Here is a 24,426-nt window from a genome sequence, read left to right on the forward strand (position 1 = left end):
ACGTTTGTCATTAAAAATTTGCCTACATTGGTTTGTTTTTTTGGTTTTTTTTTTTTTTGGGAGGGGGGGAATAATTCTTGAAGTAAACCCCCTTCAGCAGAGCTTTGCTGTGGTGGAAGCCAAGCAAGGAACTCAGCAAAGGGTTAACGGCGGCCGCTGGTGCCGCTGCTGCCTTCCCTCTAATTGCTCTCTGCTCCTGCCAGGCGGAAGTTGGATCCAGCAGTTCAAGTTCAAGGCTTCCCCTCTCTGCATGTGTCGGTTTTTTCGGCTCCGCGGCGGAGGGCAGGGACCGGCCGGAGCGGGGACAGGCCGGCGGGCAGCGAGAAAACCCCTCCGGCCGGAGCTGCGAGGATGGCTCAAACCTCCCAGTGCCGAAATTCCCACCTTTATTACTACAGCATCAAATTTGCTCTCTCCACCTATGCCACCCTCTTCTCGGTAGGTGCTCCGGTCGCTTTTCTGTCCCTCCTGGCCTTTCCGCCACCACCCCCTCCCCCCCACCCCGTACCACGCCACCCCCGTGGGTTGGGTTTTACTTTGCAGCATCAAAATTTCCCCTTCCAAAGCATCAAATTCTCGCGGGAAAACCTGGTGCGGCGAAGCTTGGCCTTGGCTGGGTGTAAACTGGGCAATCTTGGGCAAAACGGTGGGTTTGGGTGGATTTAAGAGCATCTCCCTTCCCCTAGAGCCACTCTTGCGAATCCCTCGAGGCGGTGAGTTGCGTTTTGAGGCAGTTGGGGCATAAACAGGGAAATTTCATGTTTTCACTCCACAAAGACCAATCGGGCCACCCGTATCCCCCTGCCCCCTCTCAGCCGTTGCCTTTATGTCCTTCCGTAGGGACAAGGCGTGAAAACAGACATCGCCCGGCGGGTATTTTAGCCAGGTTGGTTATTTTAAGAGGCAAAAATAAAGCTTGTTTTTAAGTAGTTTGGAATCATTGAGCTACAGTCGGGGCGAGGCTTCCCCGGCACCTGGGAGGTGCAAACACCTTATGGGAGCAGGGGAGGGGGAAGCAAGAAATTCCCCATCCCTTGAGGGGCTGCGACTCCTCGATTTAATGCAGGAGATGCGAAGTTAGCGCCGTCCTGGGGTTAATCTTGGGGAATCCGGTCCGTATTTAGAGATATTTCCTCTCGAGGTCTAATTAATCACCTTTCCCCCTGCGCGGCTGCCCTGCTGGGCACGTATGCCTGTCTAATTGTATGGGTGTAATTGCAGAAATGTCTGCCTGAGTTCCCCAGGCAGGCTGTGAAGGGTAAACGGGGTAACAGGCAGAGTTTGAAAACGCTTTCTATTTCCTTATTTATTTATGTATTTATTTAAATGAATGAGCTCATTGGGAGGGCAGTGCTAGCTGGGAAGGGTGAAGCCCGTTGTCCCACTGCCCTGAGCGACTTGTCCCCACCCCAGGGCATGAATGAGAATAAGAAAAAGGGGATTTTTTTTTTTATTTTTTTATTTTTTGTCCAGCATCTCACTGATTTCCTTGTGGCTCGCTGGGTAGGAAAGCTCCCGAGGGGAGAGGAGACTTGGATATCTCTCATGGGGTGGCCAGGGCCCTCGTGGGATTCCCGCTGCACCCAGTGAGACCCAAAAAATCCAGATTTCGTAACCCGTCGGTAGCTGCAGTTTGAGTTTTGGGTAAGGACGGCACAATATTTTTGCTCGCAGAATTAATCTGCGGGAAACCCCATCTCTGGAGCTTTGGTTTCCCTGGAGAGCTGGGTTTGAGGTTTCCCAGAAAGCAGGTTTTTGAGGTTTTCCCAGAAAGCAGCTGTGGGGAGGGGGAGAAGGGGCAGGGTTTGGTTTTTTTGCTCCCCACTAATCTGAACCCGGGTCGGGGCTGTGTTTGCAAACGTAGATTAATGACGGACTGAACCCTCACGATCTCGAGACCAGATCCTTATTAATTGCTGGGGGGCCTAGGGGAGCATCCTGGCAAGATGAGACTCAATAATTTCCCAGTGGCTGGAAAAATAGCTGCAAAAAAGTCACTTTGGAGCACTCTGACCCAGCCTGCCTTCAGCCCCGGGACGCGTCCTTGCGTGGGGATGTTCCCCCATGGAATCTACCCGGATGGCACGGCTCCTGCGAGCTTTTCAGCCGCCTGACCTACTTCTGGCCTCATTTGCACATGTCGCCGCCGTACTAATTCAACGGCGCTGACGAACCCTTCAAAGCCTCGTTAACCAGACGTGACTGGGGCCGGGTTTCTCTCTGGTCAAAGGCACTCGATTAAAAAAAAAAAAAAAAAAAAAAAAAAATATTGTGTAGGAACTTTCTCATGAAAGCTTTAAAAATTTAAACACACACCCCCCCCGGGGGTAAAAATTCAGTAGAATAAGGCTTGAGTTGGTTCATCACGAAGGATCAGGGAGGTTTGGGGTGGGATTGATCATGGTTTCTAGAGTAGGGTTGTCCCAGTCTGCAGAAAACTGGACCTAATGCCGCTCGATCCGCTACTTTCCTGTAATGACAACACTTTTATTTATAGGTGGGAAAATCAGTCAAGGAGTGTGGGATAAGCCAGAAAGTGGCTTTAAACCAGAGCGAATGGCAGAGATGTTTGAGCATCACGGTTGGACCTGCTGGTTTTATACAGGGAGATTTAATCCTCGTTGTCGAGGACTCAGCGGAGCACAGATTTGAAGTTTTCTTTTCAAAAAGAAATGCTTCTTTCCTTTTCTTACTTCTCCCATGAAATTGAAAACTGCTATTTTAATTGACCCTTATAAAAGCGTATTTTTTTTTTTTTTTACATTCCTACGTACCGTCAGCAGTTAAGCATTATATGATGTGTTTAATCGCTGTATTATTAATCCTGTGATTCTATCTTCTAATGACTAAAAGCATTCAGCCCTTTCTATACCGTGGTTTCTCGCCTGCACGTTACAATAAAACCTTCCGAGGAGGAGCAGGAGGGCCCTCTCTGCTCGTTTGAAGGCAGACGGGTCTTCAAAAGCTGGGAAGAACGATTCCGCCGTGAGCTGGGGATTTGAAAAACAAGAGTTTTGCCCTTAATTTTGCGCTTTTGGTCATCTTGGATGGAGAATGAAGTGATGGCCCGTTCCCTCTGCTCCTCCCTGGACCACTGCTCTGACTCACGGGGTCTGCGTGGGCTTGAAGCCACCGTCATCGTGACTTTTTGGTGTTCCCGAATAAGGAGAAATTATTGCCTCGCGTTAGCGCAACGTTGACTCATCCAATTAACGCCGTTCACCCTGGAACGAGCTGTTTCTGCCGCTTGGCCCTTGGCAGCCTTCAAGGTTGTGCTGCTTTGGCCGTGTTAACATTGTCCCCATGGGTTCATGGTACCTGTTGGCTCTGCCAGCGGCTGAGAGGAACTCCCGTTACGTGGGTCTTTTGAGTCTAGGACAAGGGGAATGTGGCATCTCTGAAGTATTTAGTGGGATTTTTAGTGGGATGCTGGGAGGGCTGGAGCCCCTCTGCTGTGAGGACAGGCTGAGAGAGTTGGGGGGGTTCAGCCTGGAGAAGAGAAGGCTCCGGGGAGACCTCGAAGCCCCTTCCAGTCCCTAAAGGGGCTCCAGGAAAGCTGGGGAGGGACTCTGGATGAGGGAGGGGAGCCCTAGGAGGAGGGGGAAGGGTTTGCCACTGAAAGAGGGGAGATGGAGCTGAGATGTGGGGAAGAAGTTCTTTGCTGTGAGGGTGGTGAGAGCCTGGCCCAGGTTGCCCAGAGAAGCTGAGGCTACCCCATAGAATCATAGAATCGCAGAATGGTTAGAGTTGGAAGGAACCTTAAAGATCATCCAGTTCCAACCCCCCTGCCATGGGCAGGGACACCTCCACTAGAGCAGGTTGCTCAAAGCCCCATCCAGCCTGGCCTTAAACACTTCCAGGGATGGGGCATCCACAGCTTCCCTGGGTAACCTGTTCCAGTGCCTCACCACCCTCACAGGAAAGAATTTCTTCCTAATATCTAATCTCAATCTCCCTGCTCCCAATTTAAAACCGTTACCCCTTGTCCTGACACTACATCTCCTGACAAAGAGTCCCTCTCTGGCTCTCCTGTAGGCTCCCTTCAGATATTGGGAGGCTGCTCTGAGGTCCCCCCGGAGCCTTCTCTTCTCCAGACTGAACAACCCCTGCTCTCTCAACCTGTCTTCATAGGGGAGGTGCTCCATTCCTCTGATCATCTTCGTGGCCCTCCGCTGGACCCGTTCCAACAGGTCCATGTCCTTCCTGTGTTGAGGACTCCAAAGCTGGACACAGCTGGACACAGGTGGGGTCTCACGAGCATAGAGTAGAGGGGTAGAGTCACCTCCCTTGCCCTGCTGGCCACACTTCTCTTGATGCAGCCCGGGATGGGGTTGGCTTTCTGGGCTGCCAGCGCGCACTGCCGGCTCATGTTGAGCTTCTCATCCACCAACACCCCCAAGTCCTTCTCCTCAGGGCTGCTCTCCAGCCATTCTCTGCCCAACCTGTATTTGTGCCTGGGATTGCCACATCCCACATGCAGGACCCTGCACTTGGCCTGGTAGAACTTTATGCAATTTGCACGAGCCCATCTTTCAAGCCTGTCCAGGTCCCTCTGGATGGCATCCCTTCCCTCCAGCGTGTCGACCAAGCCACCGAGCTTGGTGTCATCAGCAAACTTGCTGAGGGTGCACTCTATCCCACTGTCCACGTCTCCAACGAAGATATTAAATAGCACTGGTCCCAGTACCGACCCCTGAGGAACATCACTCGTCACTGGCTGCCACTTGGACATTGAGCCATTGACCGCAACCCTTTGAGTGCAGGCATCCAGCCAGTTCCTGATCCACCGAGTTCCTTATCCCCCATCCCTGGAGGGGTTCAAGGCCAGGTTGGACTTTTTTTGTTTGTTTGTTTGGGGTTTTTTGGTTGTTTTTTTTTTTTAAGGTTGGACTAGATGATCTTAAAGGTCCCTTCCAACCTAGGTGATTCTGTGATTCTGTGATTGACAGGGCTTGGAGCAACCTGGTCTGGTGGGAGGTGTCCCTGCCCAGGGCAGGGGCTGGAAGGAGATGATCTTTAAGGTACCTTCCAACCCAACCCATTCTGTGATTGTAAGTCCCAGGGATTAGTTTGATTTGCTTGGCCATAGATCGTGCGCAGCCTTCTCTAAGCCATGAAGCCCCCAAAAAGCCACGCAGTGTCACTGGGTTGCTGGCAGTATCTCCCAATGTTGTGCAGGGCCTTTTCCCCACTGCATTTTGCATTTCCCCGTTGCCTTTGTGTGACAAATAAGCTGTGCCTTGACCCCCCTCCAAACAAGAAGGGCGTTACGCCGGGTTCTGGTGGGGGGTTCCCTGCCAAAGAGCTGGCTGTGATGATGCTGGGAGGAAGGACCAGCAGCCTCGTGTATGCCATGTCCTTTAAATTTTTCAAGGATACTTTCAGCCCTGGAAAAGCTATTTTTAAGCAATTCACGTGTCCGTCCTGCAAACCCCCCTCGGTTTCTCTCCCTTGCTGGCAGGTGAAGCCCATCCCAAGCATGCCCCTCGAGCATCCAGCCCTTGACCCCCCTCCTGGCTTTTCTCCGTGCTCTTTCCATGATCTCTTCCCTCCCTTGCATCGCAGATGGACTAATTAAAACAGAGCAAGTGGTTCTGATTGGCACGCGGGAGGAACAGCGGGGACTAGCGGGGTGTGCATTAATGTCTACCCCCCGCCTTCAAAGGCAAATGTATTTCCTGGGACACCGTATAAGAGATAAACATTAAATCAAACCCAATCCCAGGGCACCAACCTGGCGCTTAAAATAGAGTATAAAACTGAAACTGTGATTAAAAGCCTGTTAAAAGAAATAGGCTTCTCTGTTTAGTTTCAAATAATTAAAACATCACGAGTCTAAATTTCACTTTCTGAGAAGTTTCAATTCCTTTGTGGATGAGGTAGAGCCTGGAAGCAGACGGTGATCGATAGACATAAACCAGCTCCAAAACCCCACCAGAAATAGTGTCCAGGCAGAGTGGAGAAGAAAAAAATCAAATCAACTTCCCCCAAAAGCGAAGGTTTTGCATCACAGAATCACAGGGTGATATGGGGTCGGAAGGGACCTCTGGAGATCACCCACTCCGACCCCCTGCCAGAGCAGGACCACCCAGAGCAGGTCCCACAGGAACGTGTCCAGGGGGGTTTGAATGTCTCCGGAGATGGAGACTCCACCACCTCTCTGGGCAGCCTCTTCCAGGGCTCTGCAATTTTTGTGTGAAAATTAAGGATTTGGTGTGAATTAGCAGGAAGAGTTTGAGCAAACTCATTAGGAGCAATGAAGGCTTTTGGAAAGGTGCAATCAATGGTGGTGTTTGTCTCTGGCCAGTCCTCAAACCAGGATAGATGGAAAAGGAGAAAAAAACCTCTTTGGAGGTGTAGGGTTCCGAGTGCGGATGTCTGCAGCCGGGGGCTTTCCCCCAGGAGCCTCCCACTGCGGTTTGGGGTTGGGGAAGGGCAGGAAAAAGCAGCGTGAAAAAGGGCTGCGGATGCTCTTGGGTTTCCTCGCTGACCTTTTCAGGTGTCAGCTCGGCGCCGGCTGAGGAGCCGCTCGCCTCCGGCTGCGCTGCGGGGCCGACGGCCGTGATGGAACGGCTTCCTGACAGCACCCACCGCTCGGGGAGCGCCTTGTGGCTTTGATGTTGAAGGAGCTGAAGGGATGCAGAGAGCCCTTTGCGGAGCTTCGCTTCATCCCGGCATCGTTAGGCATCTCCTTTTCAATCGGAGCTGTTTCATTGAAGGGGGAGGGAGGTTGTCATAAATAATCCGTTGCTTTTCTTGATGGCACTTTTCATCCAGGGATCAAAAGCTCTTTGTAACGGTGCAGTCGGCTGCGTTTCTAATTGTTGGTGCCGGGGAGTGAAGAGAAGGCGAGCCGGGGGTTTGAGTGCGAGTCGGGGCTCAAGCCGGGTTTAAGAATGTTGGAGTGAAATGAGTGGTTTTGGGGATCGTGCTCTCTCAGGGTGACATCTGGGGGGGGGGGTGGGCTGTGGGTGTTAATGACCCTCAAACCCAAGGTAAGGGCCAAGCTGAGCATCTGGGGCATTAGGGGCCTGGAGCATCTCTCTGATGAGGAAAGGCTGAGGGACTTGGGTCTTTTTAGTCTGGAGAAGAGCAGACTGAGGGGGGATCTGATCAAGGCCTATAAATACTTCAAGGGTGGGTGTCAGGAGGATGGGGCCAGTCTTTTTCCAGTGGTGCCCAGTGACAGGGCAAGAGGGAACAGGCACAGACTGGAACATAAGAAGTTCCATCTAAACATGAGGAGGAACTTCTTGACTTTGAGGGTGGCAGAGCCCTGGAAGAGGCTGCCCAGAGAGGTGGTGGAGTCTCCTTCTCTGGAGACATTCAAACCCCACCTGGACACGTTCCTGTGGGACCTGCTCTGGGTGGCCCTGCTCTGGCAGGGGGTTGGACTGGGTGATCTCCAGAGGTCCCTTCCAGCCCCGTGTGATTCTGTGGTTCTGGTCTGACTCTAAAGATAAGGGCAGGGAGGGGAGAGGAAAAGCACAGCAAAAAACAACTTAAAGCTGCCCAGCTGGATTGATGACGCTGGAATTACATCTCCCCTTCCCAGTCAGAGGAAGAGCAGCCCAACCTGGAGCAAAGGGCATGTGCCAAGCGCTGATGGCACTGTTTGGGATTGGGTGCTAAATGGCTTGGAGTTGGGTGGGTTTTCCTTGGCCGTCTGGGACTTCTTCCACCTCCACTTCTCCCTCGAAGCCTCTGCTTTTTCCCCATTGGTGCCTGAATCCCGTCCCGTGCTTCCCTTGCAGATCCTCGGCCTCGTGATCCTGTGCGTTGGCATTTACGCCGAAGTGGAGCGGCAGAAGCACAAAACCCTGGAAGGGATTTTCCTGGCTCCGGCCATCATCCTCCTCCTCCTGGGCTTCACCATGTTCGGCGTCTCCTTCGTGGGCATGGTGGGTTCCCTCAGGGACAACCGGACGCTGCTGAAGACGGTAAGGCCGTTCCTGCGCTCTTCGTGCAGCCCTGGGGATGGTCTGGGTGATGGCAAGGAGGAAAATTAATGTATCCTAACGAGTCACCACCAACGACTTACAGCAACGGTGTGCTCCTTCCTGGGTTTAAATGCTCGCATGATGTGACTGCTCGGTGTTTTCAGCTCAGCCACGAAGCCAGTGGAGGGATAATGGGGAGAGGATATATTTAAATCGCAGAGCTGGCGCCCTAATTTCCCTGTTAGCCACGGCTGAATCCTCCCGACACCTGCGGGAAGCACTGCTGCCTTCCTCCGGGGGTAATGAGGGAGTTATTTTGGGGGCTGAGAGCCCGTCTCTGGTGGAGCAAAGTCTCCACCGTTAAGTTTATTTTAGCCGTGATGACGCCGATAGAAAATAGCTTCATTTCCTTTTGCAAAGGAGTTGTCGGCAGAGGGAAAAATTACCTTTGAAATCCAAAACAGAAGAGACCCAGGACAGTAGGGCAAAGCTGTTCACTCCTAACTTGTTTTCCAGGGGTTTTGAGCATTTAACCACCCGTCCTCCCTGCAGCTCGTCCCTGCCCTTGCTCTGGGCTAACACCTCTGTCCCCAGCGAGGAGGAGGAGCCTGCAGGGGTTTATAAACTGAATTATAATCCATTCCCTCCATTCAGATGGGGGCAAAACTCTTCCATCGCTCTTGGCCAGGGCCAACATCCCTTGATGAGCTCTGTGACAGCTCTGTCGGTTCCTGGGCTGCATCTGACGCCCTCTCGGTGAAGAAGTTTCTTTCGGATGAATAATCCGTGCTGGTCCAGGGAGCCTTCCTGCCGGCACACGCGTGCCTTGCATGCCAAGGATTTGCATTACACCTTCATCTCCCACTGGTTTGGGTTGATTGGTTTATTAAAACCCAACGCTCTGGGTAGCTTGCGCTCGCTTGCAATATTGCTTTTAAAAATTGCTCGGCATTTGCATTTCCAATTAATACAGATGGGAACCCGAATTGCAAAACCGATATTGTCTTTGCTTCGGCATGAGCAGACGAAATTATCGTTGCTTTTTTGATGCGCCTGGGTCTCTGCCACCTGCAATAGGCGGCCGTTTGAGCTGCCCTTGGGAAGGTTGCTGGGACCAAGGCCAGGCAGCGAGCAGAAGAGGAGGCTTCCCAACGGATCTCCATCGCAGGGCAGAACCCCCTGCTCCACTCGAGAGCAGAGGAGGAGGTTTCCCATCGGATCTCCATCGCAGGGCAGAACCCCCTGCTCCACTCGAGAGCTGCCTCCCGACCCCGCGCGTTGGAGGAGTCTCCAAATGGGTGGCCAGAGACACCCCATCCAAGTGATACTTGTGATGTTTAAATAGCCCCAATAACTTGTTTGCTTAAAAATTAATTTTTCATTAATTCCCCATCAACTGCCTTTTTTCTTTCTGTTCGGATGCTAAATGAGAGCAGTGGGAATTTGCCTGGACTCAGTTACACCTCTAACACATAATCCTCTTTTTCCTCTCCGGCAAAGCAACCGGCAAAGCTCTGTAGCTTCTAAGCCGAGGAAATATTTTTCTGCCAAAGCTGGAGTTATGTTGCTTGTGGAGAAGATTTCATCTTCTTTCTCGTTTGTCTGCTTTTAAAGCTGTAGAGTATTGTGTTCATTCTCTCCAGGCTTAGTCCCAAGAAGGATAAGTACTTCAAATTTCCGATTATATTTTTCTTTCTGTGCTAATACTCATGAATCACGGCTAATGCTCTGTTTCCACAAACCCGGACCGAATTTGGAAGTGGAAAATTGACACATCAGAGGGTCGGAAATCTCATCCTTCGAGCGACTCAGGGCGACAGAAACCCAAGCTCATTAACGGTGTTTCACAGGTTGTCGGCCGAATCAATTCTGTGATGGGCGCAGCTGAGAAAAAGAAATAATCCTGCCCGTTTGGGTCGGCTTTTTCTCCCCATGGATATAAGCAGCTTCACGCCTGTCATGTGGAATAAATAAAGCAATATCCATGCGAGTTATCGCACACAATAACACTCGCATCCCTTTTGGCTAGGATAGAAGAAAGGGGGTGTTTGTCTCGTGTGTGGAAATATGTTGTATTTTTGGGTGGTGGGTCTTCAGGGTTACTCGAGGCTCCCCCCTGCTTTTAGCTGGCAGCAGAGCAGCACGATTGGCCCAATACTGCATTAATTATCTATTTTCCAGGAGCAGATAAATGAAGTGATGTTTCGTAGAATTGTAGAATCCTTTAGGTTGGAAAGGACCTTTAGAATCATAGAATCGTCTAGGTTGGAAAAGACCCTTGGGATCATCGAGTCCAACCATCTACCCTACTCTACAAAGTTCTTCCCTACACCATATCCCCCAACACCACATCTAAGCAACTTTAAGGTCATCAAGTCCAACCGTTAACCCAACACTGCCAAGTCCACCACTAACCCATGGATCCACTAACCCACTATCCATTTCTGATAACGAATCCGGCCTAATTCCCGGTTTTGGAGCTGAAAAGCTCTTATCCCCATGGATGTATTCGGCTTGATGGACATCAGCACGAGGAGGAGAGCTTGACGGCAGTGAGGCATTTTGGAAATGCTCTCGATGATGAGTTAAATAAGGGTGTTCCTCATGTGGGCATTGCAGTCACACAAATACGGGAGGTATTTGTGCTCTGCACAGAGGTGAAAAGCATAATTTCTGCCTCTTCTTGTAGGAAATAGCATTGCAAGCTCAGAGTGGACCAAAAAATGGACTTAAAGAGCATCTCTAAGAGCCTGGGCCATGAGCGTGGGTTGGCATGTCCACCTCTGCCTTGCTCTGCCACCTTGGATGAGCCATGGGGGACTTGCCCACTCAAAGGGGTTGCAGGTCTGTATGGGAGCAACCTTGGATTAGAATTTTCCTGGTGGAGATGCAGCTTATCCTGGCAAAAGTGCTCTATACTTGTATCTGAAACCAGTTCTCCGGTGAGACTGGGCTGCACTGGGAAGACCCTTGCAGTTGGCATGGTTTTATGGCGCTGAATTACTTGATGCTTTCTTGTGCTCTACCTGCTCATGGTCATATTGGCAAAGCCATGTTGCCAAGCCTGGACTTCCCTCTTGTTTTTATGTTGGAATTGGCTGTGAAATGCATTAACATTTCCACCCAACACCCAAAGTGGGGGGTCCCACCAGGAATTCGCAGGGGGGTTTCAGTGCGGGGCATCTTCTGTCCGGCAGCAGCCTCTTGAAGCGTGGGAGACTGAGGATTCCTTTCATTTGTAGAAGTTGTTTCACAGCGGTTTTCCGCTAAGTTTTACCAGGAAAACTCTTGAGAGGATGTTACTGGTTAGTGGGTTTGTAATCTGTTCACCTTGAGGGGGAATCCGGTGGTGCAGGGACCACGGAGGATGCAGCTCTGTCCCTTGAGCCCCAAAAGTGGGCTTGGGACAGACCCTGGAGGTTGTATGATGAGGCAGTATAAAAATGTTTATATTGACGCTGATGGAAAATCGATGTGTGAAGCCCTTTGGGTTCTCAGGAGCTCGTGTGTGCGATGTCCTGCAGCTGCTCCAATGCCCGCACATGCCGCTTCGGGGAATCCAAACTAACAATGAGCACAAAAACAACCCCAAAATTCAAATCATTAATAAAAATTGACTTGTCTCTTCATCTAAAAATACGTCTTGTTAATCTGGAGAGCAGGCAATAAATTCCTCTCTATTTAGGAGAAAAAATTTCAATACCCTACAAAAATTTGACATTATTTGACATTAATAACCTTTTTGTTACACGTAAAGTATGGGTGCGGGTGTGTACGTGCTTCTTAAACCCTCATTCATCTCAGTCACTTACTGCTGAGAGATGGATTTTTATTTTCCTTATAAAATATTTATTGGATTTTTTTTTTTTTTGGGGGGATGGATTTTTATTTGCCTGGACAAAAATCGACCAACATTTCTCTTGGGCAAAACAGTTCAGAAAAGCCACCCCGCTCCTAAATCCGCTACTTGATGTATTATTCCAATATCCGCCCTGCAAGGTATCACAAATTACATTTTGGTTTTAATCTTTTCCTTCTCAATCTTATCCTCTCCAGTCGTCACCTGTAATTGTCACCCACAACCACACAACTCTTCCCCGGGCGTAAACCAGATTATCGCGTCTTTAATGACTTTCTCTAATAACCCGAGCAAAGTCTATTCAATAAAAGCCGCCACCTCCTTGCAATCCTCAGCTCAAATTTATTAGAAAAAATTAGAGGCAAAACCTGGGGGTTTTAGCTGCTGGGGTGTGTAATCGGAGTTAGGGAGATTTGTATTTAATAGATGAGTTAAGGGTTTCTGGTTGGAAATGGAGTTTCTTCTGTCGCCGTTAATGTTTGTGAGGCTGGAAGAGCTGCAGAGTCGGATGCAGATGGTTTGCTTTGAGGGAGTTTGGGGTGATTGAGTGAATAGACTGTAAAAATCAATATTTCTCTGGCTCAATGAGGTTCTGGGGTGGTTTGGTTGAGGAACTGGAAATGCAGAGGGACAGGCTGCTCCGGCACCTGGGTTTTGCAGTTGAATATGCCCAAATTGTCTCCTCTTCGTGGCTTTTTTAAGCTGCTTTTGCCAGAAATGTGTTGTATCTTACTCAGCATCTCTTGTCTTGGGGCTTGGGATCCATGTGTTCGTCCCATGGGTATTTTACCTTCCGAAAAGTCAGCAAACCCCTGAATTTTCAGAGGCAATTCCGATAGAGTTGTATTATTTTATGCAGAATGGAGGAGAGACGAGGGTCTGAGCAGGCCAAGAAATTCAATTTTCCCATTTTTCTTCACCATTTGGTGAGCTTTTGGGGTCCTTCCTTTCCTGCCTTGGGTTTGCCAAAACTTGTCACCCAAGGCAGGATTTGACCTTGGGTTTGTGGCAGCGAGAGATCAGCTGCTGCAGCAGCTCTTTTGGCCTTTTGCGGGTGTTTTAGATAAATATATAACCAACAGAAATATATATATATATATATATATATAAAAAAACAAACATATATTTTAATGTATATTTATATCTATACTGCTATTTCCAAACGTCAGGCACAGCGTGATGTGAAAGGCAAACTCCGGCGACCGCCACCGGCTTCGCCGGTTATTTTATTTGTAATTCTGTATTTTTATTCTCAAGGTTGAACCCACGAGGCGACTTCCCGAGCTGGGGTTTGAAATGTGCCTTCCCCCCCCGCCTCAAACCTCTCCAGCCCCTGATTGCACGTGTGAATAAAGAGATTAAACGCTGGAATATGTCAGGTTTGAAGAGGGGAGCGGGTAGGGCTGCGAGGAAATGGTTGGCAATCACCGAGCTATTGTGTGGATGGAGAATTGTCCTTCTCCTGGGAAGATAAATTCCCCCCCTGGAAGAGAGTCGGCTCCTACAGTGATTTGCAGCCCCGGGGGCCCTGAATAAAAGCAATCAGAATAACGCACGTGTGAAGGAGCACTTTGAGGCCTGAGCTGGTCCAAGCAGCTGGGTTTTGGTTTTTTTTTTTCCAATCACGCAGAGAAAAGGGGCAAAAATTGCGCGGAAAACCTCTATTACAGCGGTGCCGTATAAAGCCCACATCACCGGCGCTGATTCCTCACCCCCCAGCAGCCGCTTTGAATCAGTTTTAAGTCAGAGGAGGTGAAAATACCAGTAAGTAGCACCTCCCCCTTATTTTCCTTCTGCATTCGGAAGAGTTGAGCGAAATAGTTAATGGTTTGTGGGGGCGTTGCCTGCACTTAAACCACTTGGATATTGGAGTTGGGTGAATTCCTCGTGGTTTCATGGTGCTGGAAAACCTCTGGGTTGAGAGCAGAGGGTTCGCTTGGAGCATCCAGCTCATCCATCTACCCCGGGCTGTGCTCACCTCCAGGCATGCAAAAAGAAATAGTCTCTTGAATATTTGCACTAAAGAGACGCATTTCCAAGACCAGGGGGCTTGGAAAAACCTTTGGGAGGAACCGAAAGGCTCGGCGCGGTTTCCTGAGTGTGGTGACCTCGGTGGTTGGAGGAATTTGGGGTGAATTCAGGCTGGCTTGGGTTTCCAAAGTTTGCAGCTGGTGGCTGGAGGTGGGTTTTTCTGTCCCTGCAAAATGAATGAGGGAGAGCAGGGTGGTTTAGCAAAAAAAAAATATGGATTTTTATGGGCAATATGGACATTCCCTACCAGAAAAAATTATAGCAATTTCCAGTTGAAATGGGATTTGACTGGCATCTCCTTTAGGCTGTTTTTCCGTTTATTTCTGCCCTCTTAGAAGATGGAGAAGGGGAAGGAGTTGCCCCTTCTGCTGTAGCTGCAGCAAAAGACCCTGCCATGTGTGGTCTTTCTCATCGGTGAGATGCAGCTTTTGGAGGAGCGGTTGAAGGTTTTGGTTGTAGAAGCTGCAGGTTTTGGGGGTTGGGTGCATCTGACCTCCTCCATAGCAAGGTGAGCTATAAATCAGGGCGGCAACGATGGCTGGGGCAGCAGCCCTCGGTGGCTTTGGCTCTGTGATGTGATGGATGCCATCCAGAAGGACCTTGACAGGTTGGAGACGTGGGTCCATGCCAACCCCATGAGGTTCAACCAGGCCAAGGGCAAGGTCCTGCACATGGGTCAGGGCAATCCCAGGCACAAATCCAGGTTGGGCAGAAAATGGCCGGAGAGCAGCCCTGGGGAGAAGGACTTGGGGTGTCAGTGGATGAGGAGCTCAACGCGACCCATCAATGTGCGCTGGAGCCCAGAAACCCCCTGCACCCTGGGCTGCATCCCCAGCAGCGTGGCCAGCAGGGCGAGGGGGGGGATTCTGACCCTCTGCTCAGCTCTGGGGAGACCTCCCCCCAAGTGCTGCCTCCAGCTCTGGGACCACCAACATCAGAAGGACACGGAGCTGTTGGAGCGGGGCCAGAGGAGGCCCCGGAGATGCTGGGAGGGCTGGAGCCCCTCTGCTGGGAGGACAGGCTGAGAGAGTTGGGGGGGTCAGCCTGGAGAAGAGAAGGCTCCGGGGAGACCTTGGAGCCCCTTCCAGTCCCTAAAGGGGCTCCAGGAAAGCTGGGGAGGGACTCTGGATGAGGGAGGGGAGCCCTAGGAGGAGGGGGAAGGGTTTGACACTGAAAGAGGGGAGATGGAGCTGAGATGTGGGGAAGAAGTTCTTTGCTGTGAGGGTGGTGAGAGCCTGGCCCAGGTTGCCCCGAGAAGCTGTGGCTGCCCCATCCCTGGAGGGGTTCAAGGCCAGGTTGGAGGGGGCTTGGAGCAAGCTGGTGTGGTGGGAGGTGTCCCTGCCCAGGGCAGGGGGTGGCACTGGGGGGGCTTTAAGGTCCCTTCCCACCCAAACCATTCTGTGATACCGCACATTGATCGCAGTGGAAAATTTGATCACTAAAAGGCTCCTTCTGGTTACAGGTTGCATGAGAAATGAAGCTGCATTTCTGTGTTTGAACTCATCCAGGGTTATAACCCCGAGCGAGGTCACCAGGCATTTTTTCACTTGCTTTTGTCTGCTTGTGGGGATATTTTAGGTTAATTAGGAGATGCTTTGTGCAAAGCATCACTGCAAAACCCCATTTCTCTTTATGGTCCCTCGGGCCCGGGTTCCACTGCCCCCAGGGTGAGGGGCTCAGCACCCTCCATCCACAATGAAGAGTTTTCTCTGGATATTCCAATATTGGCTGCTTTCGATGGTGCTGCTTTAACTCGCCAAAAACTAAATTCCTGATAATTAGCACACAAATAGAACCTGCTGGAAAAAAGCGATTGAAGAAACTCCTTCCTGCAGAGTTTTACTCGGGGATCTGGATAGATTTCTTTTTTCTTCCTAAGCCCGCTGATTACATACCGCTCTGATTGCAGGTTCTTTAAACGAAAACATCACTTTCTTGATGTTTTTTTTTTTTTTCTGCTTAGCTGCGCAGAGGGGTGGATAAATGAGGAGGGCCTGACATCTGCGCAGCAGAGGGCATTCGGGATTGCTGGGGGAGCTGGAAACATCCCAGACCCGGGGGCAAAAGCTTCCAGGGAAAGGAGGGGAGTCCCAGCTTTGTGCTCGGGACCGGAGCCGATGCGAAAGGGCTTTGGAGCAGGTAGGCACCGAGGTACCAGTGGTCCCTACACTCCCTCTTAGCCTAACGAGCACCCGCAGCCTCCTCCTGGATGGGACAGACCCGCAAAAACCCTCCAACACCCAAATCCCCCAAAAATACGGCAAGAAAAAGCCTTGCAGGGACCCACCCCACCCCTACCCCCGCGCTTTTTACCCATCTAATTTGTTCTCTTTTTAGTCTGTGGGTTTCAATCCTTTTTAATTATTATTATTTCATTTGCTTGAGACAAAGCAGGAAACCCCAGGGCAGCAGAAGGAGTTTTGTGCGAGAAATTGTGGCCGATCTCCTCCGCAAAGCGTTGCTCGCCTCCTGGCTGGGGCTTTTTAATCTCCACAACGTGCTTTAAACGAGGATTTGCGTGGCCGCCGTTGGGCTCTGAGGGGGCTGGAATTAACGATTCTTTTGCCGCGCTAATTATTGGCACTTTCCCACTGAATTTCTCGCAGCGTCCCCATTCACCATCTTTCCAGGAGCAGTTTGGGAAGGTTTTGCAAGCAGCAAAAAGCATCCTTTATTCTTGCCAAGCCTCATAGGATAAGCATCCCCAGCAAACTCCCAGCACGTTGCATTTCTTTCCTTGGTTCTCCCCTCTTCCTTTTTTAATCTGATCATTAAATTAACCGTTGCAATAATAACAGCCATCCTCGCAGTGAACTAGTGGGAATTTGCTGCTGGAAAGCCCTGGAAAGGGCTGACAATACAAAATCCTTCCAAAAATCTTCCAGGCATGGATTATTTATGAAAATCTCTGGAGTTACTTACCTTCTCAATATGAATCTTTAATAAATAGAAGTTCTAGCTCACGCTGCATTTTTACCCCCTAAAGAGAACTGCTGGTGGTTCCCCAGCATCCCTCAAAGTCGATGCTGGTCGATGAAGGCACCCGAATAAGGCTGAGGAGAGGGGTTTTTGCCAAGTCTGAGATGATATTAATAGCATTCGAGTGGTTTAATCTGCCTTAAGAGTTTCTGGTGAATTGCCTGGAGCAGCGAATTGAGCCAACCGCGCCATTGAAATATTTTTTCCTGATTGAGGGGGAAAGCAACAGGTAGATGTTCAGAAAGAGGGAAAATTTGATTGCTGGGCCCTCAAACTCCAAAATAAATTAGATTTGAAAGGAGCCGTCGCTCATGGAACTGATGGAGGGAGGGGGTCTAAGAGGCGACATCCATCTCTATTCTTTGGGGTTTTGGGAACGTGAACGTGTTCTAGTGGCAGTATCTGTCCTGGTCTTGAGATGGAAGAGAAGTGAGCGGGGCTATAGCCAAGGAAGGGTTAACAGCAACCAAAAATGGACCCAGCTGCAGGCTATAGAGGCCCAAAGTGTGTAACAAGTATTTTTATTTTTTTTTCAGGTCTGGGGAACAGATTTGGTCTTCAAAGGGGCAGAGAAGGCATCTGTGGGATGTGGAGGAGGTAGGGCTGGTCCCTGGAGCATGGAGGATGGACCGTGCTGCCTACCCAGGGCTCCCAGGGAGTCCCCATCGATTATTTGTAAGGCTACTGGCTCTTTTTGGGTTAAAACCAGGTTTCTTGGTCATGTAGCTTGTGAAGCGTAAAGGAAATGTGTATTTTGACTTAAGGCTTGGCAAATGTGTGCGCGAAACCCGGAGAGAGGGGTCGTGAGCCCCAGCCTGGGTGGATGGGCAGGAGGGGCATGTTGCCTGCCCCCTAAATAAAATAACACGATTTGCATGAATAAAACCATGTCTTGGGCAGAGGGTTCTTGCTGTAATGTTAAAACAGAAGATCCTCTGCAAAGTCTCATCATCTGGGCTTTGTTGTCCTCGTTTTATCTGTGTAGGAGACATCCCTGACAGATTTTGGGGTTGTTTTTTTGCTTCAAAGCAACTATGAAGGCTGTTTCTACGTGGGAATAAACAATTATTTGGGTTTTCAGAGGAAGAGCTGCACGCAAGTGTCTTTCAGAAGAAAAGCAAGCCCTGAGAAAAGGCCACTCTGCGTGGGAGAAAGCTCCAACATGTCATTAGGAAGAAACGGTTCTTTAAAAGTGTTTCTTAAAGTTTCAGTTTGGGGACAAAAGCAACCGGATTCGTGTTTCTGTGCTCACATGAAACGGGGGATGGACGGACACCTCCGTGGTCTCCAGGAAGGCAGAGGAGGAGGCAGGCGCTTGCCAAGGGAATGATTTAGTGGCCTCCCAGGTAGAGTGAAAGATTTATTTATCGCTCGCCTCCGCATCGGGTGCGTTTCACGCGGCTGCACGTTCGGTCCGTTCCCATGTCTCGAGAGGCAACGACCGGTTCCTTCTCCAGATGCCCCAAAATACGGCAAAACCTGGGCACCGCCATCCTGTAAACTCCTGTGGATGCAAAATGGGGGGGATTTGTGCTTTATGGGAAGAGAAATTAAAGGGCACAAGTTTATTTTCATCTTGGGGACAGGAAGTCCAGATTATCCATCCCTTGATGATCTGTCACCACTTTTGTATTAGCAGGTCCAAACCCTCTTCTTGCGTTGGCTTCACTGGGGCTGACTTGGGTCCTTCGCTGGAGAAGCAACTATAGAAATGGATAAAAAATAAAATATTGGGGCGTTATTGGCATGAATGGAGAACGTACCTGTTCCCACAGGGGCTTAACGGTGCCTGAAGAGCCTAGAGCGAGGATAAAATTATCTCCACACTTCACAGAGCAGGGTCAAATCCCTCCGTTCCTCCTCCATTCACTTCTATCAGGTCTCATTATATGGGGCTTGTAGAGTCTTTTCTTTTAAGTATGACCAGTAACTTTTTCTTACCAAAAAACGCACTCCATTTCTTAAATTAGGCAGCTGTTTATCATCTGCCTGTACTATTTTAATGTTAAATTCAGCAAGAGGGCAGAAGGATTCCAGAGCAGCATCTTCAGTCTCAGCTTTCCCAGGGTCCTGCTGCGAAGTACCTGGAAATCTATTTACAGGTTTATTTCTTTTCTTTTTGGCTCGTATCATGGGATCTCTAGAAATTGCTGTCCTCGTTATCGATCTTATTATCTTGTCCTTCCCTGCGACTGAGCTGAAGCAAGAAATGGATCATTAAGAAGCAAATATTTTCCCTTATCAGCCCCTGGGTGCCACATGAGAAACTCCTGGCGGTAGAAAGGAAGGATTTTTGGATATTTCCTTTATTTTTTTTCCTTTATTTCCCTGCAGTTGTAGCAGCCAATCGCTCTCCCTGGCCACGCTGTGAGATCACAGCCGCATTTCGCAGATGGAGCTTGCTTGTATTAAATAAACATCACAGATTTCTCAAATGCTTTCACGTTTCTCCAGGAGCTCTTCCATCCTACTGGTTGCCTCTCCCCCTTTCCCTACCCCATCCCTGGCAATCAGAGCATCCCTCTCCCATCCAGAATCCCATTGGAGACACACTTGGGCTTGGCTTGTCAGAACCTCCCATGGCCATGGGTGTCTTGAGTGCGTCTGAGCTCAGGAGCGATGCTCAGCCTCTATCTGTGGCTCAAAACTCCTTCTCTGGGCTGGTTCCTGAATAAATCCCCGCGTGGTTTATTCATCCCTCAGCCTCGGTGCCTCCAACCCATCCCTGACCTGTGCTTGTCCTCTCTGCCTGGTGAGGACACGTTCGAGCTGGAAATTGGAGGTGGCTTCAGGCTGCTTATGGTCTGGAGATGAAGCAGCAGCAGGTTTGCCCCCCTCTTTCATTCAGACCCACAGCTGGAAGTGTTTACTCTGAACCAACTCAGTATTTCTGGTGATTTTTAAGCTTCTGGGATATTAAACTTGAGGGCAAGAACATCCTACCTGGTGTACGGAGGTGGCAGAAAACCAAACACCCAGAGGACGTAGGGGAAGGGATTGTTCCGGACAACCCATATATTGCTTATCTAAAATGACCCTAATGAAGGGAGTTTTTCCCCAAATTGGAAGGACACCTGTCTTTAAAGCCGAGGCAGAGTGTTGTCCCTGGGCGCTTTCCTTCTGTGTTCGATTTGGCTTTGGGAGAGATTAACTATGAGCGAAATGGCACTGGAGACTTGTTAGAGGAGGAAGGAGCAGCTTGGAGCTCTGCTTATCATGGGAACGGGGGTGATTCATCTTTTTGTCGAGGTATTTGAGGACATTAAGCAGTATAATTTATTGCGAACTTTCAGATGGATGAGCTCTTTAAAGGGAGCTGGCTGCGGCGAGTGTTAATTGAATAAGAATTGAGCAACTTTTCCCCAATCCAGCTGTCTCGAGTAAGATGAAGGTTTTATCGGGGAGTTTCTCTCCTTGAGATGCGATGGGTGAGATCCTCGGGCACCTCCCCGCTCCCTCCTCCACAGGGTTTGCCTCCTCTTGGGGTCACGAGTGGTGATGTCCAGCTGGAGGGTCACACCGTGGAGGCACAGCCACCCTCTCGCATGCCACCGCTTCCACGCAAAAGGTGAATTTTTGCCAAAATCTGGAGGAAAAACCAGCTCCTCGCTGCACTGCTTTGTGATTTATTTCTTTTCCAAACTTACAGCAGCTCGAGGCAGAATTAGATGCTGTTTAATGTGGATTTTCACTCTTTATTTTGCTGCTGGAGTCTTTTTAAGGAACAAAATGCTGATTTATTCATGCCCAGTCTGGCAGACAGCAAAGGCTGCAATGCGCTGGATAAAAGGGGCGATCACGGACGTTCCCAGCAGTTTTGCCCCTTAAATATGCATTACAGTTACTGGTGGTTGCCGAAATCCTTGTGAATGGGAAAAAAGTGCCACTTTCTGCTACGTCCCTGCAGCTGGTGAGGGTTTGCGTGCTCCATTTGGCCGTTATTTGGGGGAAGAAGAGGTGGGTTTCGCTCGGGCTGCACATTTGCAAGGCTTGCGCTGGTTTGCACAAGTTTGGTTTGCTTTTCTTGCAAACCCTCTATAAATTATAAGGGAAATTGTGGGCTTTCTGAAGACGAGGTTCCACATTGCGGGGTGTCCAGGGAGAGCTGGGCATCACCTCCGTGACTCTCCAGCTTTGCATTTTCTCTCTGGCAAGGAATTGCAACCAGCATCTGCCGTGTCTTTCTTCCCCGTTAATGCTGGCACTTTCCCCCCGTTTATAAAGACCCTAAACTAAGCTCTTTTGGGGGCTTGCTCCCTTGGAAACAGTGAGGTTTTGCTACCTGTGAACCTCATCTGATGGGGCATTTGAAAGCCGCATTCAATCATGATTTTTCTAATAGCCGGGTACAGCCGGCATCCCATGGACTTCTGCACAACACGCCCGCGTTTGTTTATAAATCAGTTATGAACCTGGATATTAAATATTAGCCTTGATTTTAATATGCACAGAACAGGCTGAGTTGTCTTGCACAAATCTTGCCTTTTATATCTTGACTTGACAAGCTCTAAGGCAGAAATTGAGACCCAAAGAAGGGAATAGAGTAGGGGATGGAATTAGCGCGTGGGGTGCAATGGCCAAGGCACTAGAAAGAGGAGAAAAACCATCTAGCGACACGCACGAGGGGGTGTCTCGGGTTCAAATTCTTGAATTTGGGGGAAGAGCTGCAGGGTTGGTGCTTTCAGAGGAGTTTGGCAAGAAGAAAGGGTCTGTGTGCCGCATCCTGCTGAATTTTAGGAGTTTCTTGGTGCTCTGGTCTGACCGTGAACACAGTGGGGGTCCCCACGTGGACTTTGAAGCCGCCGTCTTTTGTCTGTGCTCACAGTGGGATCGGTGAGAATTTGTACTTTTTCCCAGTGAACAGAGGACAAAGCACCCTTCTTGTTTTTTATTTCTTGGGTTTTAACTAAGGTTGAAGAACAAATACGTTTCCAAAATTGAATTTCTCTTCTTCGCTGTGGTGTTGTGAGACCTAGACATGCCTGGCTTGGTAAAGCCATGAACCCAACCATTTTGGGCTCCCTCCCAAAAAAACCCATTTTATATCCGTTTAGACACATGCGGCGTTTTGCATACCGCCTCTACCCACAGGTAACAGGTGCTTGGTTAATTGTATTCCCTAATTATGGGTTTCCTTGCCTAATTACACCTGGCCTGTCATGAGCTGATTTAGCTGGTGATGAAAAGCGATGCTGCACCTCCGTGCTAGCTGGCTCTCTAGCTGGCAAATGAACACGGTGCAAAACTGGTTGGTTAATTGGCGGCTAATTAAAAACCCCGATGTTTTGGGGTGAGAAGTGGTGTTTTGCTGCGGCAGCGGTTGGATTTTGCCAAGTTTGGGAAATAATTTCTGGGTTTGCAGGTCCCTGCGCGACCTGCCTTTCTAACCAGACTGTTCTAATAAACCAGTGGTCAAAGTGAATATCGAGGTAATAAATTACCTCTCTCCCCCTCCCCCCTTTTTTTAACTCGCTTTTGGATTTTTAGCTGGTTGCCATGGTAACTTTCCACCTTCCTTTTTCTGGCGAGTCTTCAAAGTCGCTGATGGAGGTGGCCTTGGGGAAACAAGTGTGAGCTGAGCAGAGCTTTCCTCTCCATCCCCTGCGAAGTCGGGATGTCCATCCCCCTGTGAATGCCTGGTGGGAACTCTCAGAGAGTGACCAAAGCATGAGGAGATGGATGGATGTGGGCTGCAAAGAACATCAGACCTTCTAGTTTAAGTCATTTGCTCCATCAAAGAGTTGATTTCCAGCCTAAATCTGTTGCCCCAATCAGTTCTGGCAGATCATGCGTTATTGCCCGTACTCTGGAGGATGGATAATGGAATCATAGAATGATAGATTGGTTCGGGTTGGAAGGGACCTTAAAGCCCCCCCAGTGCCACCCCCTGCCCTGGACAGGGACACCTCCCACCACACCAGCTTGCTCCAAGCCCCCTCCAACCTGGCCTTGAACCCCTCCAGGGATGGGGCAGCCACAGCTTCTCTGGGCAACCTGGGCCAGGCTCTCACCACCCTCACAGCAAAGAACTTCTTCCCCACATCTCAGCTCCATCTCCCCTCTTTCAGTGGCAAACCCTTCCCCCTCCTCCTAGGGCTCCCCTCCCTCATCCAGAGTCCCTCCCCAGCTTTCCTGGAGCCCCTTGAGGGACTGGAAGGGGCTCCAAGGTCTCCCCGGAGCCTTCTCTTCTCCAGGCTGAACCCCCGCAACTCTCTCAGCCTGTCCTCCCAGCAGAGGGGCTCCAGCCCTCCCAGCATCTCCGGGGCCTCCTCTGGCCCCACTCCAACAGCTCCGTGTCCTTCTGATGTTGGTGGCCCCAGAGCTGGAGGCAGCACTTGGGGGAAGGTCTCCCCAGAGCGGAGCAGAGGGTCAGAATCCCCCCCCTCGCCCTGCTGGCCACGCTGCTGGGGATGCAGCCCAGGGTGCAGGTGGTTTCTGGGCTCCAGCGCATGTTGCCGGGGCGTGTTGAGCTTCTCACCCACCGACACCCCCAAGTCTTTCTCCTCAGGGCTGCTCTCCGGCCATTTTCTGCCCAATCTGGATTTGTGCCTGGGATTGCCATGACCCAAGTGCGGATCCGTGCACTTGGCCTGGTTGAACTTCATGAGGTTTGGTCCTCCATGAGATGCCCAGTTTGGAAACGTCGGTGTTCAGCCAAGTGCCATCACAGAGTGATGCTGCACACCAGTATCCACCCAGTTTGCTCCCACACCATCCATTTTACCCATTTCCCTGTGCAGTATTTGGCCATTCCAATTGCATCTGGTTTCTTTTTTCAGTCCATCCATCCTTCCTTCCTTCCTGCAACTATTTCTCCAAGGGAGCAAACCGCTTTCCCTGTTAGGAGCGAGATCTTTGGAAGAGATTTGAAGCTCCCTGGGGAGCTCATAATGAAATGATCTGATTTCTAAGTGTTCCAAAGCAGCTCTGGGTTTCCAGGTCTCCCTTGCTGTGGTTAACCACTGACAGAGAACACAGCCTGCCTTGGGGCAGGGCTAATCCTTCCCTTTCTCTTTTCAGTTCTTCTGGGTCCTTCTGGTGATTTTCCTCATGGAGCTGCTGCTGATATTCATCGAAATCATCTTTGAAAAGAAGGTGGGTGCAATCGGGAAGCCTTTGGGTGCTGCGTGGTGACAAACTGCAGCCCCATGTGTCATCGGGGAGGAAAATCCTCAAGTATCTTTCAATGTAACCTGTGAAAATGCAAGTTTTTCCTTTGCTCTTGCTCTTCTGGGGCTGCCCATCGTGCTCCAGAGCTGTGATGGACCTCCAGCACCACCCACAGCCCCCGCCACAGCTCCCTGTGCAGACTCTCGGCCAAAAACCCACTGGTTTATTTTTTTCCGGAGGACTCATTAAGCTCCTCGCCTCAATTACGTTAACTGCTGGCTTGCATTTACAAGGACAGGTTTGAGTTATAGCTGGGCTGGTGAGATGGTAAATGCTTCCAACGGATGTCCTTTCTGGCCACCCACCTTCTGCTGAAGAAACCCTGCCACTTTCAATTTAATCTTGCCCTTGCAATCGATCAGATGATTAAATAGCTAATCTCAATCTCTGCTGGATCAATGAACGCGCAAGGCAGGAGCACAGCATCGGAAATACCCACTTACAGGC

The 24,426-nt window shown here is 50.1% G+C and overlaps 1 protein-coding gene across 1 annotated transcript in view; it reads left to right on the forward strand.

Moving 5' to 3' along the window:
* The first annotated feature begins 351 nt into the window (after positions 1 to 351).
* Positions 352 to 24,426, forward strand: part of LOC141475734 (tetraspanin-15-like) — a 50,401-nt gene continuing 26,326 nt past the window's right edge. The window contains exons 1-3 of the mRNA XM_074164232.1: positions 352 to 442; positions 7,702 to 7,940; positions 23,830 to 23,904. Coding sequence (XP_074020333.1) covers positions 352 to 442; positions 7,702 to 7,940; positions 23,830 to 23,904 — 405 coding nt within the window. The remainder of the gene's footprint in view (positions 443 to 7,701; positions 7,941 to 23,829; positions 23,905 to 24,426) is intronic.

The sequence above is a fragment of the Numenius arquata genome, chromosome 26, assembly GCF_964106895.1.
Source record: "Numenius arquata chromosome 26, bNumArq3.hap1.1, whole genome shotgun sequence".
NCBI classification, from domain to species: Eukaryota; Metazoa; Chordata; class Aves; order Charadriiformes; family Scolopacidae; genus Numenius; species Numenius arquata.